Source organism: Microtus ochrogaster, unplaced genomic scaffold, assembly GCF_000317375.1.
Source record: "Microtus ochrogaster isolate Prairie Vole_2 unplaced genomic scaffold, MicOch1.0 UNK3, whole genome shotgun sequence".
Taxonomy (NCBI): Eukaryota; Metazoa; Chordata; class Mammalia; order Rodentia; family Cricetidae; genus Microtus; species Microtus ochrogaster.
Window position 1 is genome coordinate 2,748,894 of NW_004949101.1, and position 18,890 is coordinate 2,767,783.

The 18,890-nt window shown below is 44.5% G+C and overlaps 1 protein-coding gene across 1 annotated transcript in view; it reads right to left on the reverse strand.

Annotated features, from left to right (window-relative positions):
* The window catches only part of Cfap61 (cilia and flagella associated protein 61), a 265,147-nt gene that overhangs the window by 180,741 nt on the left and 65,516 nt on the right, over nt 1–18,890 (reverse strand). Inside the window, exons 9-13 of the mRNA XM_026788484.1 lie at nt 18,013–18,101; nt 11,148–11,222; nt 6,684–6,868; nt 5,115–5,154; nt 1,987–2,126 (exon numbers count right to left, since the gene is read on the reverse strand). Of these exons, the coding sequence (XP_026644285.1) occupies nt 1,987–2,126; nt 5,115–5,154; nt 6,684–6,868; nt 11,148–11,222; nt 18,013–18,101 (529 nt within the window). The remainder of the gene's footprint in view (nt 1–1,986; nt 2,127–5,114; nt 5,155–6,683; nt 6,869–11,147; nt 11,223–18,012; nt 18,102–18,890) is intronic.

An 18,890-nucleotide genomic window follows, 5' to 3' on the forward strand; every position in this document is an offset into this window, starting at 1 on the left:
AATTATGAGTGAGTACATCCCATGTTCCTCTTTTTGGGTCTGGCTTACCTCACTCAGGATAGTGTTTTCTATTTCCGTCCATTTGCATGCAAAATTTAAGAAGTCATGTTTGTTTGTCTTTTGAGGTAGCTAATTTCCTTGGGTTGGAGTTGTCCTTCTAGTATTTTGTGTAGGGCTGGGTTTGTCGCTAAGTATTGGTGAAATCTGCTTCTGTCATGGACTACCTTGTTTGGTCCTTCTATGGTGATTGAAAGTTTTGCTGGGTATAGTAGTGTGGGGCTGGCATCCATGGTCTCTTACTGTCTGCATAATGCTTGACCAGGACCTTCCAGCTTTCATGGTTTCCATTAAAAAGTCAAGTGTAATTCTGAGAGACCTGCTTTTATATGTTACTTGGCCTTTTTCCTTTGCAGCTCTTAATATTCTTTCTTTACTCTGTATGTTTGGTGTTTTGATTATTATATGGGAAGGGAACTTTTTTTATCTAGTCTATTTGATGTTTTGTAAGCTTCTTGTATCTTCATATGCACATCTTTCTTTATGTTGGGAAAGTTTTCTTCTATGATTTTGTTGAATATATTTTCTGTGCTTTTGAGTTGGACTTCTTGTTCTTCTATTCCTATTATTCTTAGGTTTGATCTTTTAGGTATCCCATATTTCCTGGATATTTTGTGTTAAGCTATTGTTAGATTTAATGTTTTCTTTGACTGATGAGTCTATTTCCTCTATTGTATCTTCAGCACTTGAGATTCTTTCTTCCATCTCTTGTGTTCTGCTGTTTATGCTTGCATTTGTGATTCCTGATCATTTTCTTATAATTTCTGTTTCTATAATTCCCTCAGTTTGTGTTTTCTTTATTGTCTCTATTTCAGGTTTCAAGTCTTGGATAGTTTCTTTCATCTGTTTGACTGCTTTTCTTGGTTTTCTCTAAGGGATATGTTGAGTTCTTCCAATTTTTTGTTTGTCTTTTCCTCCCTTGCTTTAAGGGAATTTTTCATTTCCTCTTTAAGGGCCTCAAACATTCTCCTAAAGATATTCTTTAGGTCATTTTCTTTTGCTTCATTTATATTTGATTGTTCAAGTCATGCTGTTGTGGGAGCTACTAGTTTTTATTGGTGTTGTGTTGCACTTTGAGGTGTTGAGTGTGTTCTTACCTTGTCTACCCATCTTTTCCTCTGATTGGTGTAGTTGGGGCTTTGTCTCTGGTGATCAATTCTTCCATGTGCCAGTGGATCGTAGGTTCAGCTGGTTGCTCCTCATGGTACAATCAGGGCCAAGGGTCCAGTCACCCTGGAGGTCACTCAGTGTTCCTGGAGGTCACTCAGCACTACCGGAGGGCCACTCTGCAATCCTGTGTGTCCTTCTGGCCTCTTTCAGCAGAGGCTGCTTGCTTGGGGCTGCTCCTGCTGAGGTCACTGCTTTGGGCCTGCTCCAGCAGAGGTTGCTGGCTCAGGCCTGTTCCTGTAGCTGTCCCTGGCTTGGGCCTGCTACTGCAGAGGTCCCTCTCTTGGGCCGAGTCCCACAGAGGTCTCTGGCTTGGAACTGCTCCTTTAGCGGTGGCTCGCTTGTACCTGCTCCTGTTGAGGTTCTTGCCTCAGGCCTGCTTCAACTGAGGTAGCTGACTCAGGCCTGCTCTGGCAAAGGTTGCTGACTCAGGCCTGTTCCCACAGATGTCCCTGGCTTGGACCTGCTCCCTCAGAGGTCCCTGACTGGTGCCTGGTCCCACAGAGGTCTCTGGCTTGGGCCTGCTCCCTCTGCAGTGACTCCCTTATACTTGCTCCCATGGAGGTCACTGCCTCAGGCCTACTACCTGGGAGGTTGCTCATGCCTCTACCTTCTAAAGGTTCTATAACCTCCTCCAAACAACACCACCTCCTAGAGACCAAGTGTTCCCCTACTTGAGCCTATGGGAGACATTTTCCATTCACACCAGCCTAAGACATTATCAATCTCCCAGGAAGTCATACAACATATGAGTTCACTTACCTGAGCAATCCAGCTCGATGGAACACATAGAGATCATGCTCCAGGGTGCAATTGTTGAACGGGACGACCTTTACAAAGTTCTGGATGAGGACAAACTCAGGGGTGAGATGGGGCACAGATATCAAGCAGAAGTTCTTACCCTAAAAAAGATTTTTTTTTAAAGTCAACAGGGTATTTGGAGACTAGAAGAAGCCATATATAACTAAGCAAATTCATGCTATAAAACACTAATGAAAACAGAAGTGAAACAAAGCACAAGTTGAGCTTTTCCACCATTTGGAGAGCCATTAATACAACTCATGGAGCCAGGCAACTAGGAGAAGATGGAGCAGACATCAGCAAAGCTGACTGAGAGCAGAACAAGTGACTATAACAGAAGTAGATTCTTATTGTTGCAGCTGATCTGAGACCGGGCTTCATTATGCAGCCAAACCTAGGCTCTAACTAATCACTCATATCCTCCTGCCTCAGCCTCCCAAGTTCTGGGATTGCAGCTTTAGAGGGATGTGCTACCACATTCAACTCCTAGCACTTGATCTCACTGACTTATTTAATTTCGTAGCTCTGGAGACTGTACCCAGAGCCTGGCAGACGTTAGGCAAGAACTCTACCACTGAGCCAACTCACCAAGATCTCTACCACTGAGCCATTTCACCAAGAACTCTACCGCTGAACCATCTTACCAAGAGCTCTACTGCTGAGCCATTTCACCAACAACTCTGCCCAGGCTGGCCTTAAACTTTTCTCTGTAGTCCTTGCTTATCTTGAATGTACACTCCTCTCTCTTCAGCCCTCTGGGTTTCTGGGGTAAAGGCCTGTGCTACGAAACCTGGTACAGATTTTTAAACTAAGACCATTCGCATTTGGGAATTCAGTTTTACCAGTGAGTAAACGAGACAGTATAGTATCATAACAAGGGCCTTGAACTTAAGAAATGAGATTCATAGAAGCCTTGGCCTCTCCTCTGTGAAATGTGAAATACTCCAGACTTTCTGCCTTTAAAGCCCTCTGGTTATACACAGACCCTGTGTCATGACATCATCCTTTCGAGGTGATAATCTAAAGGCAAGCATGAACCCCAGAAGACACAAGAGGATCAGCAAGTTCCTTTCTAGACCTTGCTATCCCAGGCAGCAGCCAGTGGTTACATGTGACCAAGGAGAGTTTGCATTGTAGCTGGTGTGACTGAGAAACTAAAAGCTTAATTTAATATCACTTAATTAATTTAATTTCATTAATTTAAACTTTAAAGACTGGCACCAAATTTCACTTATTGGACAAGTTTTGTGTGCATGTGTGAGCCATGTCAATCTATCCCCACCAACTCGAATATACAAAGTTTCTTAGCCAACTGCAAATCTCATGAGACCTAAATAGAATTAAGCACTGCGGATGAAAATTCAGTTCTTCTATTGAGGTATGCTGCAATCTAAAAACACTGCACTTCAAGGCTTAGCGTGAGAGGAAGAATATAAAACAGCTCATTAGCAGGGCTGCCATTGATTGCACGCTGCAATGCCGCATCTGAGACATTGAACTGGGCGAAATGTGTTATTAACGGGGGCTTCATTTCTTCCTTTTTACTCTTTGTTCACGCGGGCGACTGGAACACTCACTCCAGCGTCTAAGACTGTACAGCTCCAGGCTGTCTGTGTTCCTCGAAGCCACTTGATCCTGCCCCAGGTCCCCACAGAAGCAGCCTGCTCTTCCCAGAGCTAATTTGTCCCTTTGGGACTTTGCCTCCTCTTGAACCCTGTGAAGGTATTACTTGGGCTAATCCAAGGCCCTCGGGACATTTTGCAGCCCCAAGGAGTGAGTCATTATTTGACCTTATCTTCCTTCTTTCTAGCAAAATAACACAGCTTCTTTCAGAGAGACTTTAGAATCACAATGCTGAGCTACTCAAGCTGAAAATGAGGACTGGGTGCCAAGTCTCGGTGGGCTTCCTCGGGGAGGGGGTGCTGACGATAATGAGTTGCTTCAGTTTGGATTTGAGGGATTAAGGGTGAAGTAATGAAGGTATTTTGTTCCTGTATCCTTATATCCCCAAGTCAAATAGAGTCAAAATGTAAACAGGTCTTCTGCCTATTAAAATCCAGTCTTACTTCTATAATGTGGATGTAAAACCAAGAATGAAGCTCAGTGAAATGTCTTTAAGGCATCTTTGAGGGAACCAGCTTTGAACATTCTTTGTTTGGGTTAATCCACATAGCTTTATGAGCTTTGAAAATGCCTTAAAAATCAAGAAAAAGAAACCACAGTGGAGAATACATTGCCCTATTCTAAGGTTGTTTGAGTTCTGGAAAAAAATGAGAAAGTAAAATCTAGTATCACATAATAATTACAATATACTTATTTTTGGCCTCAATGTTACAGGTAGAAAGGACACACAAAACAACAGATACTCTGCCTGCAGTCTGCCTCTGAAGAGTCAACTTGTACATAGAACCGTCACAGCGCAACATCAGCAAGGTCCTTCCAAAGACCTACTGCTTCCCTTGACTGTTGTCCTTCTCTGCTTCCTTTCCTTCCAATGATAAACTGTTGCCTAGGGATACCCCAGACAACAGTGGGACCACGGAGAGGCTCAGAGTCCCTAAGATGGAGGGGTATGTTTGCACTTTGACTTCACACTCAGTGCCCAACATGGGCTGAGCTCCTTCTACATGCCAGCCACCACGTTAGGCCCCAGGAATAACCAGCGAAGAGAAGCCAAGCTGGAAATCTACCACAAGTTTCCTCTTTTCCACCTGCCACAAAACAATGTATTGATGCCAGGATAGTCTGAGCCAATGTAAACCAGAAAGAAATCCAACAATCCAAGGTACTAAAGTTTCCTAACTGCTGGCATTTTCATATATGACCATGAATTATTTAATCCCAATAAACCACTGGAATACTGTCTCTAAAAGAAACGACCGCACAGCAGATATGTTACTGAAAAAAAATGATAATATTTTCTATTTTTAAGGGTTTATGACACGCCACTTGACCATCTTTTCAGAACAGGGGAGCGATTCAAGCCTCAACATTCACAGCATTTGAAATGTCTGTACAATAAATATTCTGCCTCTCTATGACTTAACTACAAAACCAATTATATTACTCAAAATTCAGCATATACTCACAGGAAAAAGATTGAAAACAAAACTCATAAAATCCAGGGACCTGTAATCGAGAAAGTGAACAATGTTACTAGACTGCAAATAAATGTAGCATCATGAGACAGTTCATATGTTCCCTCCCACCCTACCCACCCCCCTCAACCCCTACCTCCCCAATCCCCCCTCCTCACCCCTCCTATATCCCACCCCTCCCACCCCAGGCTTTCAGCAGTTAGCCAGCCAGCAGTATCTAATCGCTTGCATACGCCTGCACCATGGGTTTCATATGGCAGCAACGAGGTATCTTTGGACACTCTTCACAGTGACCAATAATATCTGCAATTCAAAGCCAATACTAATGATGGCCAGTCTGTAGATGTGATCTTCCCCTTTCTTCTCAGAAGAGTTAAGGAGAGACATGGCTGTGGGATAGGCTAGTCTCATCTTTTTCACTTTTATATGCAGAAATTTTTCTAAAGAGCCACATTTGTATTTTCATAGGCAAATTATAAGGTATCATCAAACTAAATCAAAAGTAACTATCTAGGCAAAATTTTATCTAAAAACACAGAGAAAAGAAACATAAAACAAATATAGAAGATCATTCCAGGTTCTTTGGTCTACACTGTAATTAAAATAGAAAGATTTCTCTTTTCAACCTCCACAATCTCCATAAAAGTTGAACATCTAATATTTAAAAAAAACATACTTCTAGAAGCTAAAAGTGTGTGTGTGGGGGGGGTATGTTTAAATGTACCCGCTAAAAAGGAAATGACCAGCACTGTTTTTGGTTATCTCTGAGGTACTGGAGAACCTTCTGCTCTATTAAAATAGGCACATATTTTCTTCTTTAAAACAGCTTGTGGGTAAAGTTGTAATAGGCGATTGCTGAAGGAGATGCTAAGTTCAGGCATCATGCAGCAGTTCCTATTCAGCCTGAGAAAGGGGGCCATAAGTGTCGAACGCGTAGGTGTTCCTAAGGGAAAGGGAGTGGGAGCCATGACTGACAGACATCACGCCTCCTTCTTCCAAAAGCTTTCCTGAATTACAGGGTGTCCCTTTTATGCCCTACATTTTGGCTTGTCTCCTGCTCCAGATTAAGGATGGGGCACAAAGTAACAGACTGAGTGCACTCTGAAGTACGACTCGGTGACCATTACCGGCTCCGGAATGAGCACTGAGTCAACCAGGTCTCTTGAAACTTTGGCGGGAAATCTCGGCTACCAACCAGAGAAATGCAGACTGTTTAAAATGGAAACAGTACGTGGCTACCCAGTAGGCATTTTCAGAACTTCAACTGTGCTACAGGTGAAACAGAACGGGCCAGAGATTTTTGGCCCGTTCTGTAGGTCTTATCCAGACTTTACAAACTAGAATCTCAGTATGGTGTAGAGAGAGATGCGTGGTACCTCAGCGGCTATTGGCTGAAGGAGCGGAAGGAGCTCCAGCAACAGTATGGGGTCCAAGAATCTGTTGTTTTAAGGTCCCCAGAAGATTAGGATATGGGGTCTGGCTTAACTACCGCATACTCTGTAAAATTGTTACCTAAGAAGTGCTTAGCACAACAGACAAATAGAAGAGATCAGCACTTGCCTTGCCTCGTACTTCTCATCGATACAAAAGAGCTGAATGCAAAACGCAGTGGATTCTCCCAGGTAGATGGGGCGGAAGTGGGAGGATTCCTCGGGGAACAGGAAGGACGGCAGGGAGCTCTCACTGCTCAAAGTGAGGTCCTCATCACCCACGTTGGAGAGCACGCTTAACTTCTGTTCCACATCCTAGAGCCAGGAGAGAGGGGCAAGTTGGGGGGAACCACGGAGCTTTTAACGGGCTAGTGGCTGCACTGTTTCTCCATGTCCTGCTCCAACGATGCCTGTGAGACTGTCTCCTCAGAAACAAACCATCCTGCAAAGGTCTATCTGGAGACCTTATAGTGACATTCAAAATGCACAGTGATACAAAGAAGTTCTCACACAAAGGCCAGAAAAACAGATGTTTCCATTGTTCTACTAGGTAGAGATTCGTTGTACACATTAACACCATCAGCAATGGGTCTCGTCAACATTTTGTGGCACTAGAATTTCTGGACCTTGAAAATGCTCAGGTGATTCTGGGAATGAGACAGGAGCCCAGAAAGGTCCACTTGAGCTCAGCCACCAGGGAAGTTAACACTGGGTACATCCACACTGATTTGGGGGTGAAACCTGATTCATTCAGAGTTCCTTCTGGGAATTTTATTAATCAAAGTAACATAAGCAAAGAGTCAAAATACTAGTAGTAAAACTTGGTAAAGAAAACCAGCTGTCCCTTATCCCCCACCCTCCCATCAGGTATAGCTTTTAACCGTTTTGTTTCTTGGGGTGCTTCCCTCTATTTCTGAAAAATAGGCTTATGCTGCTATTCTTTAATTTATCAATTTAAATTTTTTTCTTATTAAGCACTGAAATGATGGATATATTTAAATGATTTCCAACATTCCTTCCTGTATACTATCCCCACCGTATAACTAAATTGCATTTCTCGTTACACCAGTATTGACACTGTTATGATATGTTGTAGATGACGGAATGCCGATCACGTTATGCTATGTTATTACATTAGGATGTATTGTTGCCACCATGAACAAAGCCGTCTAACTTAACCCCATTCTCATTTGTGTACTGTATTTTTATTTCCTTGGTTTCTACATTTCTTTCATGTTTTGTAAGTTTGGAGAAGTGTTGGTCAATCTCGGCAATCGGGTATTTGAAATAATCTATGAAACTCACTGTTACTTTCCCCTGCCTATTCACGTCTTGGAGTTTGTAATGGTTTGGAGAAAAGTGTCCCTCCCCTAGGGTCAGGCATTTGAACACTCAGGGCACACTTGAAGATGCTATTTCTGAAGGTGTAGGAGGTGTGACCTTGTTAGAGGAAATGTGTCCCTGGGGGGCGGGCTTTGAGAGCACATCACCTTGCCCTACTTCCGGTTCATCCTCACTATCTAATGCTCTCCGGTAAAGATGTGATCTCTCAGCTTCCCGCTGCGACTGCCACAGCTTCCTCCTCCTGCTATGCCTCCCCACCATGACCGACCTCGAGCCGTCTGGAACTCTAAGCCCAAATAAAATCTTTTGGTCACAGTGTTTTATCAAAATAACAGAAAAGTTACTAATACAGAGGCTGCAGAAATGACTCAGCGGTTAAGAGCACTGGCTGCTCTTCCAGAGGTCCTGAGTTCAAATCCCAACAAACACATGGTGGCTCACAGCCATCTGTAATGAGATCTTGTGCCCTCTTCTGGCCTGCAGGCATACATGCAGACAGAACACTGTAGACATAATAAATAAATCTTTAAAAAAAAATAATACAAAACTCTCTCAGCCTACAGTTCCAACCTGCAGGAGAGACTGGGGGAAGAAAACAGTGGCCCTCAAGAAGTGTGTCTGAATTCCCAGAACCTGAGAACATGTACCTTACAGCGACAGGAGCTTAGCAGATCTCACTAAATTGAGGATTTTGAGAAGGATCCTGGTTTACTTAAATGGATATGATAAAATGTCGAGGGAGGCAGTATGCTCAGATGGGGTGGGGAGGTGTACTCTTGTGGCCCTGAAGATACTGGAAGAGGGTAAAAGACAAGGAATATATGTGCCCTCTAGTCCCTGGCAGAGCAAGGAAAAGCATTTCCCCAGATGCCTCAGAAATAACCCCCCACCTCTCCTTAAAGACTCAGTGCCGTGAGACCTGTCTGGGAATTCTGATCTCTAGGCCTCGAAGACAACAGGGACAATTGTTTTAAGCCACCAAGTCGTGGTAATGGATTACAGCAACAAGGGACTACTCCAACAAACACCTCGTTTCTGGTTTGGAGGAGTGGGTGGGGTTCCTCCAGCTGAAGTGGTGAATGGCATTTTCTCTATTCTCAGTCCCTCACCATCAGACAACTTTGCAGAGTGTTTTCTTGGTTTCTCCGGGTCATGCTCACAGGAATGCTCACAGGTCATGTCCCCTGGGGTATGGTTCGTCAGCTATGTAGAGGGTGCAGGGAGTTTGGGGTGCAGGCTACTCCTTACCAGGCTGCCAAACAGACCTCTGTGCTCAGCCATGCTGCTAACCTCCCTCAGCGGAACCCCAAGCCCCGGGGGCGAGCCCCTACACTTTTCCTGGCCTCCTCTCGGACTTCTTTCCCCTTTCTCAGTTCTGCTAAGCCAGTGCAAACTCCTCCATCGATTTTCTTGATTCTAAATATTTTTTAAGTGCTTATCTTCCAATAACTCCTTTCCGTCCTGTTGTCTTTGTGGATTTGTGCCCTTTTCACTTCTTCACGGTCATCTCAGTGGGTTTTGGGTTTTTTTTTTTTTTCTGGAAGGGTCAGGAGATAAACATGGGAAATCGATCGTCCTTGCTTACCGACTTACCTAGGGTCCTCAGGGGGTCTAAGGGTTCTGGTCCTCCCATCCCGTTCCATCCATGTCTATAAAGTAGTGGCCTCCCTCTTAGAAATATTAGAGAGAAAACTGTCTCCTCCCACTGAACTGTCACTCTCCTGCCTGGGGACTAGCAATGGCCTAGGGTTAGTGAGTGTCTCAGTGCGGGTCCTCAGAGACAAACCCAAGCTCTGGGTCTCTGCAGCTGTCACGAAGCTCTGGGAGGAGAGAGAGGAAGTGACGGTCACCAATGCAGGCTTTTCCAGGAGTGGCTTTCCACTATGGGCTCAGTGCTGTACACTCTCTGCCTCAGAGGTACAGGGGCTGGGTGTTGATTCCCAGCCACTCTCCTCACTGGCTCCTGGCTGTTCCCTCAAGAGTGGGAGCTAGGCACCTTTAGCCCTCTTCCTTGGGGTGCTAAGGGACACTAGACAACAGAGGACAGAGAGCGGGGGTCCAGTAGCAACTGCGAATGTGGACCTGTCCCCATACAGTGCCGTCTGTCTGACAGCACATCCTGCTCGCCCAGCCCCACTCTTCCCTGTCTCCACCCCCACCTGCAGACAGCCTGGCCAGAGGCACCTAGAGATCATTAGTGCTCTAGTTAGAGCCCTGATCTCCAGCTCAGGGCTGGCCATCAGAAAGTGACACCCTCCCTCCTAACAAATTCCTTGATTGGTCAGGCTCTGGGGGTTAGACCCCAGGGGTCTGGCCTTCTGACAGAGCTCCAATGTGTGGGAGCAGCATTCAGTGTTTGCCCCGTCATGCATCTGCTGATTCTCACGGCCTAGGCCTCCCTCAGAGACGCACAAGCTTCTAGAGGCAGCGGAGTGCAGCAGACTGTCACCAAAGGCCCTCTGGAATTGGGGAGAGGTTTGGCCTTGGTCTTGTCACTGGGACAGAAAGGGCAGATCATGTGAATCTCCTACTCAAGAAACGATAATGCCTTCCTCTGCTCCTTAGGTCCAAATCCTGAGGAGGACCACAGGGCATTGGGATCTCACAACTCCCCAGTTTGTGAACAAGAAACAGAAGACACAAGAAGGCACGAGTGGACCCCATCTGACAAAGAAACAGTGCTAAGCTGGAAGTCAGATGAAGAAAAGTAACAAAGGAAGATGCCCTAGGGATAGCCAAAGAAGATGCTACCAAGTAAACCTCGGTTAACCAAATGAAGCTTGACTTGAACCTCCAACAAGAGGGAACCTTTACAGGAACCTAAGCAGTACATAAGTGCACACACTTACAGTGGATGAACCTGGGCGTGTGTGTGCATATATGAATCTGCATATATCACATGGTATGTACTTGTGTGTATATGGGAAATGAACAGCACGGGGGGGGGGGTTGCTCTAATAAGCATTTTAGCTCTCCAAAGCTTCTCTTTGGGCACAGAAGAAGAAAAGGATGTTTACTAAAATTGTTACAAATAATTGAAACACAAAGTATAACTTGCAGTCTGAGCTGTGCAGGGGAGTGTGGGATTAGGGATTAATTACAGCGGGGTCACAGTTACCCAAAGCTAATCCCGAGGACAACCGTGGTTATGCCTTGGGGAGATGCAGCGGCGGGCTAGAGGAGGAAAGGGCACACGAAGGCTGAAGGGAAAGGAGGGAAGGCAGAGGCCCTGTGCACACACAAACCTTACCTGCACTTCATCAGAGTGTCTACTGATGTCCCCTGACGGTAAATCCCCAGACAAAGAAGATTCTTCATCTTTCTCCTGCAAAAGACCATGAGAAGACATAAGAATCAACCAAGCCATGATGGTCAGAACCCAAATTCTGCAGCGAATCGCCAGTGTTCAGACCTCGGGGCCTCTGCTAATGGCTAGGAGACACGAGAAAGTGATGGAGCCTCAGTTCCCTCATCCCGCATCCACCTCCAAGACTTTTCTAAAAGGAGAGAGGGAGGAGGTAGATGGCAGACTGATTGGTGTTTAGGACCGTGCAAGCACCTCCTAATTCTCTCCAGATGTTAGTTGTGACACCATTATTCTCTGTAACTTGAGAGCTTCACCAAGCTTTTTTTAAAATCTGTTTTATTAAAGTATAATTAACACACAATAAACTGCATTCATTTAAAATATGCTTTTTGAGAAGTTTTGACTTGTGTATATACCTATAAAAAGATCACCCTAGTTTAAACGATGAACATATACCTCACTCCCATAAGTGTTTGCATTTCTCTGTGCCCCTAGATCCCACTGCTTTCAGTTCTGGTCCAGGCAAACACTGATCTCTTCTTCATCACCAGATTCTTGGAATCGAGGGTATGCTTTTACTGGGAGAGGGGTTGACTTCTATTTCTTTTGACATTAAAAATTAAATCATTCACATTCTCAAGCATCCGGGCAATTTATTCCCTCTTGTTGCTAAGTATTGCCCGTGTGTGAATGAAACAAAATTCCTGCATATCTTCATCAACATTTAGAATGCTGAATTTTTAAATTTTTGATCATCCTAATAATGCATGGTTGTGCCTGATTATCGTTTTAATGTGCATTTCCCTAATGAGTGAGGAAGTTGAATGTCATTTCATTTAGACATTTTCTTCTGGGAAGTGTTCACTCCAATTCCATATTCATTTCTATCAGGATATTTTGTTTCACTTACGCTGACCTTGATGCCAGTACCATGATACCTAAATATAAGAATTTTAAAATATATCTTGAATCCACTCAGTTTCAATTCTACAACTTTGTCGTAAATGATCCTGACTGCTACGGGTCCTTTCTCTTTCCATATGAATTTGCTGTTTTAATTTCTAAAATATTTATTCCTGCTAAATTTTAACTAGGGTCTTGCTGGATCTACAGAGGAATTTGGGAAACTGACATCTTGACAAACATCAAGTTTTCATATCTGTGCATACAGGATATCTCACGGCTTTATTTCTCTTTTCAGAAAGGTTTAGCAGCTGTCAGTGCATAGGTCTTAAACTATTTCCTGGAGTTTTACTATGCTAAATGGTATGTGTTTCTATGTCTGTTTGTGTGCTCCTGTTATAGGAAGATATTTAAATAACATCTGTGAGAGCTCATTTTCAGTGTCATCTAGGAGGCTGGAGATGGGTCATGTACGTCCGTGAAGGCATTTTGAGAGAAAATAAGAGAAAGAACCCTGAAAATGTGGGTGGCATGATCCCATGGGTTGGGTGTCCAAATACTATAAAATGAGAAAACCAGTAGAGTGGACCTTTGACTTTTCACTGCTCCCTGTCTACCACAAGACACCTCTGTCACATATCCCTGTGGCATTGATGCTCTGCCTCTTCACAGGCCCAGAAACACGGAGCCCGGTGACTGTGGACCGAGTCCTCTGAGATCATGAGCCGAGACAATTCATTCCTCTCATTAGCTGTTCCTGTCAGTATGGGTCACAACAGCAAGAAATGCAACTCATGCAAGACAAAGTGACATTTATGCATCAAGGTGTGAACATTTTTGAAATTTGCTTAAATATGTACTAGTGCTGTAGCTGCTTTGTGCATTTCCTGCATAAAGGATCAGAACAAAATGCAATTTTCATTTTCCTTAAAATACCAATTCTTTTCTCTTTTTCATATTTTTGTACACTGGCTTAGCCCATCAGTACCACATTTAATTGAAGTGGTAAGAGAACAAAGTCAGAGAGAGAGAGAGAAAATCCATCCATAACCATTAAGTAACAAGCTAACTTTTTTCAAATGTATTTTATCAAATTAAATTCCCTATTATACCTAATTTTCTAAAAGTACTTATGGGGAATGGATGGTAAATTTTCTAATTCCTTTTCTGGATTTATGAAGAAATTGCGTTTTTTATTTGCTAATATAATAAAATACAATGATGGTTTTCATGTTTAGAGAGTCTTGTATTTCCAAACAGACACCTAAGAATAATCCTTTTTAAAAATATTGTCTTGGTCTGTTAAATTTCTTTTTGTTTGTTTGTTTGTTTGTTTGTTTGTTTGAGACAGTAACTCAAGCAGCCCAGGCTAGCCTAAAACTCTCTATACATCCCAAGCTTGTTTTGAACTTCTGACTCCACTCCTAAGTGCTTGGATTACATCCATGCACTGCCATGGCTGACCACTTGTGTAGAGAGAGGCTGCTCATTCATTTCCTGGCTGCCCAGACCCCAAATAATCATACAGAAACTGTATTAATTACAACACTGCTTGGCCCATTAGCTTAGGCTTCTTATTAACACTCTTACATCTAAAATTAACCCATTTTTATTATTTTATATTTTACCACGAGACTCGTGGTTTACCGGTACCAGCGCACGGGCATCTTCTCCTCTGGGGCAGCTACATGGTATCTCTCTGACTCTGCCTACCCTTTCCTCCTCTATCTGCTTGGAATTCCCACCTTGCCCTATTATGCACTGCAATAGACCCAAAGCCGCTTCTTTATTAACCAGTGGTAATCACAGCATACAGAGCGGAAACCTACCTCACACTTGGACCCTATCCTTCAATAAGTGAAAACTTTATACTTGTCCTGTTTTGGCCTTTCTGTCTTCAGAGGGAAGACCACCAGACACATCTAGTCAACAATCTTGTCATTGTTTCTTCAGGGTTTTGGGGGTTTTTTTGTCCCAATCTCTTTTTTCTTCTCTGTAGACTACGATTTAACATATATTAGGTCACTCTGTCAGAGTTCATTAATATTTAAAAAAAAGAACAACAACAACACCAAAAAAAAAAACCCTTTTCACTACAGGAGAGATGACTCAGCAGGTAAAGGTGCTTGTCACCAAGGCTAACAACCTAAATTCAATCCCCAGGACCCACGTGGTAGAAGGAGAGAAGTGACTCCCTGAAGTTATATTTCTAGACTCCCCATTCTCATTGTAACACAGAGAGTGTGAAATAAAACCTTTTGTAAAATGTCTCACTTCTCTATGCCTCAAGTTCACCAATCTTTTCTCCCACGATATCTAATCTGTTGTCAATCCTTCTGATGCACTTCTCAATTTCTGCGATGCACATACAGTGTGGTTTTATCTCTAGAATCTGTGGTGGATCATTTTAGTATCTCCTGTGCCTCTCTTTAACTTTGAGAGCAAATAGAATGTAGTAGAACTCATTTTTTGAGAGAGCATGGAGTTGGGAGATGATGAGGAGGGAGGTGGACCTGAAACTAACTGGGGTATGTAAACATGATCAACATGCCCTGAGTATGTATGAAACTCTCAAAGAACATATTAATAAAATCCTTGCTTTGTTTGCTATTTCTACCATCCACTTTAGTTTGAGGTTGATTAATGGATTTAGCTCTGTTTGAGGTGCTATATATGATCCTAGGGTTTGAATACATGGTAATTTTTAACTGGATTCTAAACACTGTGAATACATCTGTATTCTTACAAATATTCTCGGACTTTGGGACTCAGTTAAGTTACTTGGAAAGTTTGACCCTTTTGATTCTTGAATCATGAGAGAGAACTAGAATGGTTCTTCCTCTAGAGAATTAGAATATTCTCATTATGGAGCCAAGACACACACGTGTCCTTTCCCTGGGCCTTGTCAAGTACACTGTTTTCTAGTTTGCTGGGCACAGGCACCATTTCCAGCCTGTAAACCTGTGAGTACTGTTGGCCCTAATCCCCTGGGAAGTGCACTGCCCATGTCTGACCTCAGTACACGCAGCATGCTCTGACCAATGCTCAGCTGAAGACCAAACAGCATCCTTTGCATACAGATGACAGAGCTCAGTCTCTGCACAACTCTCTCCTCTCCGCTGCTCTATCCTTCAAACTCTAGACTCCATGGACGCACTGATCTGTCTTTGTGGATATTTGCCTGATTTTCACGTGCTATGAGGTAGACAATCACATACTGAGTCACCTTGTTTCCCATCTCAATGACGTTAGGATCCTTTGCTATCGTAGAGAGAGCACTATCTTGAGAATGTTTGTTTTGTGTATTTCAGATCTTTTTTTTTTTTTTTTTTTGGTTGTTGTTGGAGAGTAAATGTGATGTCTCCTGCAGCAGCACACAAAGTGTTCCATTTTAGACACAATGTCTAAAGGTCTAAATGCTTCTCATGAGTCTCATTTCTCTCCATTGCCCGGGCCCTTCAATCTTTTTTGAAAGGGTCCACTCTCTTTTTGGCCTCGACTTCTTGCTGTCTCCCATCCTATTCTCCATGCTGTTCACTAAGAGCCTCTTCTCTTTCCATCACATACAGCCTCTTGCAGACTGGGACTATGCTCGAGTATGGGGGTTCCCTCAGCACTTAGCGGGGTACCTGACCATTGTGATCACTAGATCTATGTGGATAAAACTGTGCTTGAAACATGACACCCAATTATTACACACTGAGCCTTTTGTGGCTTGGGGCAACCAGCGAGCATTCTTCCAAAGAGAATGAAAATTTCCACAACATTAAAATTGGGGAAGAGAGTCCAGGGGGACCTAGTGCTAAGCCTCAGGTCCTCCTTCCTTCTGTTCCCCAAGATTACTCTGTGTGTGTGTGTGTTGACTGATTGACAAGGGGTACTTTTTCTTTTCTATGTGAGGCTATATAGGAGGGAAAAAGGAGGCACTTGGGCTTAGGAAGCAATAGTTCTTCACCTACTCCCAATCTTGAAGGAATCCGTCAAGCAGAAGTTGATGGGACTATATAGTCCAGCCCCTAGTGAGTGCTGACAAGGTGCCAGGAAATTCACAGTAACCTAAGGGTGAACCCATTCATTTCACCACCTACCTGACACACTTGTTGAGGTCTTCTAAGGAGGGGACCTGAGTGGCCTAGCTCCTGAGGACAAAAGGACATGCACTGACAGCCCTTCAAATACAGACATTTTTAGACACTGATAACACAAATCCAGCAGTGGCTGGATTCCTGGGCCCACCCATTAATCCCCATCTATCTCATCACATGACTGGTTCAGGACTCCCTGGGAGTGGATTCATCCCTTGGTTTAGGTCCAGGCAGCAGCACCCCACTTGCTCTGTTATAGCCACACTGGCTGTAAAAGAGTGAAGCAAAGCTCATCCTGAACCCACACAGGTTGAGTGAAGCTGGGTAGCTCTCCAGGAAACAGCGACAGGTGTCTCTGTGGAGTACCAAGGCCCAATCAGGGCAGGAAGGAGCATGCTGGTGCATTTGAGCGTGTGGAGCCTGTGTGTTTCTTTAGCATCTTTGAATTGCCTAATTAGCTTCCAGTGAGCAACTGCACCTGCCTTAGCTTCCTCTAGTGTGGGAATGTACGGGAGGAAAGGTGGAGGGTGGAGAACTGGCGGTGTCTTGAGTTGGGAACAAAACTTGGCAGTACTGTTCACATGATGCTGGCTTTACAAACAGACAAAATACGAGAGTTACAGGATCATGGAGACTTGCACTAGGCTCCAAAAAGTCACAGAGGCCAGGCACTGTGTGGCAGAGTCAGATTCCCTGAGGATGTCCCTGAGAGATCACTGTACGGAGCTAAGATAAGGATGCTTCAATGGCAAGGAGACATCAGGATCTGGAGACAAGAGGGCTGTGGCACACTCAGCCTAAGTTGCAAGCACAGACTGTAGCTGACCTAGAAGGACTATCCTGTGGCTACAGGCAGCGGGGCTGTAAGAGAAGCACCTGGGCTGCTGGAGTTCAGATGATGCCACCCAAAGCCCAAGATGCTGGGCACATACAACAGTATTTGCTGCTTGTCCTGCTGAGTCTGGGTTTTGCTTTGGTCTTCCCTTGCTATGCCCCTATTTCTCTCTTTCATAATGGGAATAGTACCCCATGCTGGCATACGTTATGAGTATGTAATCTTGTAGGGCCTCACAGGTAAGACTGTCTTGAGTCTTCCACGGGAACCGGATTTTGGAACGGGGTCCAGACTGTTATAGACTATGGGGGGCTCTAGAAACACATTAAATGAATTTTTTCTTATGAGATGGCCATGAACCCTTTAGGACAGTGTAATGGCTAAAGGTGACATATTTGGGTATCATGTTGACAAGGTGTAAACTTGTGATCATTAATTAGCATCCACGTAGAGATACTCCTCTGGGGGTATCATTGAGGGCATTTCCAGAGAAGTTTCACTGAGAAGGGAAGTCCTACCCAGACATGGATGGCACCATCCCACGGACCGGGGTCCCAGACTGAATTCTGGAGGGGGAGGAAGAGGAAATCAGTCTTCATCTCTCTTTCTCTGCTTCCTGACTTCAGACACAGTACGATCAGCTGCTTCACGCTCCCACTGCGATACCTTCCCCGCCATGAGAGCCTATGGCCTCCTCATATTGGGAGCCAAAATTAAGTCTCCTTTGCCAAGGTTGCTTTGGTCACGTATTCTGTCACGGTTACAAGAAAGGTAACAGCTACAGGACGAAGCTCCATTCAGGCCTGCATTCTAGAGCATGCCCATGAGGCTTGCCCATTGCAAACTTACACAATTTTACCACCTGAGTGTGAGCAGGGCCTTTCTGCAGCAGATGACAGGATTCAGTGGTGACCCTAACTAATTCAGTGTCACAGTAACCAGGTCCATCCCCATCCCTCAGGCCCGGGGAGGTCATGTCCCTTACCTGAGTCTCCAAGGCCTCTGAAGAAGCATTTCTTCCTGGTTCCTCAGCTGCTTTCTGAGAACCCTGGCTTTCGCTCTTGGTTTCTGTATCTTTGAAAGAAAAGGTAGAGGAAGGACAGAAAAGAAATGATAAGGTATCCAGGGAGCAATAGGAAACCGCGCAGCCCTCAAGTGTTTTCAAGCAATGGTGGCTCTGCAGGTGTCCATTCCAGAGACGAGCACCTGAAAAAGCGCTGCCCACTCTGATCCTTGCACTGATACTCGGGTGCTACGCGAGTTCCTCTTCAGCCCGTCTGTGACTTGTCCGCATGAAGAAGATGAGGCCATGCTGCCCCAGGGAAGCAGTGCAGATGAAATCACACAGAGGGCATGCGCCTGACATGGAGGAGCCCCCCAGCCTCGGCCAAGCTCTGGGTGGCAGGCTCCTTTGATGTCAGGTTCCTTTGAAGTTTCTAAGCAAAAATCACCCTCCTGGATGGCAGGCTTTGAAACAGTACTGAATTAGAAAACGCAAACACCACAATTTACTATACAGTGCCCTCTGAATGCCAAAGGCTGGGAAAAGGGCAGGTTCTCTTGGGAAATGCCATGAACTCAAGGTCTCCCCGTGACACTGGCATCAGCATCTCTTCCCTCTTTTCCTTTCCCTGGTCTCTTCCTCCTTTCCCACCTTCTACCCCCAGCCCCACGGCCCTTTCTCCCTGTCTCTCATCCTTTGCCAGGATCTTGCTATGCAACCCAGGCTAGCTTTGAACTCACATCCTTCCTGCATCAGTGTCCAGAATACTGGAATTAGAGCTGTGTGCAGACATGCCGGCTCCCTTTTCTATTTTTCTACTGAGAAGAGCTGGGGCTGAGCTGTTATAATATGCTCTGCAA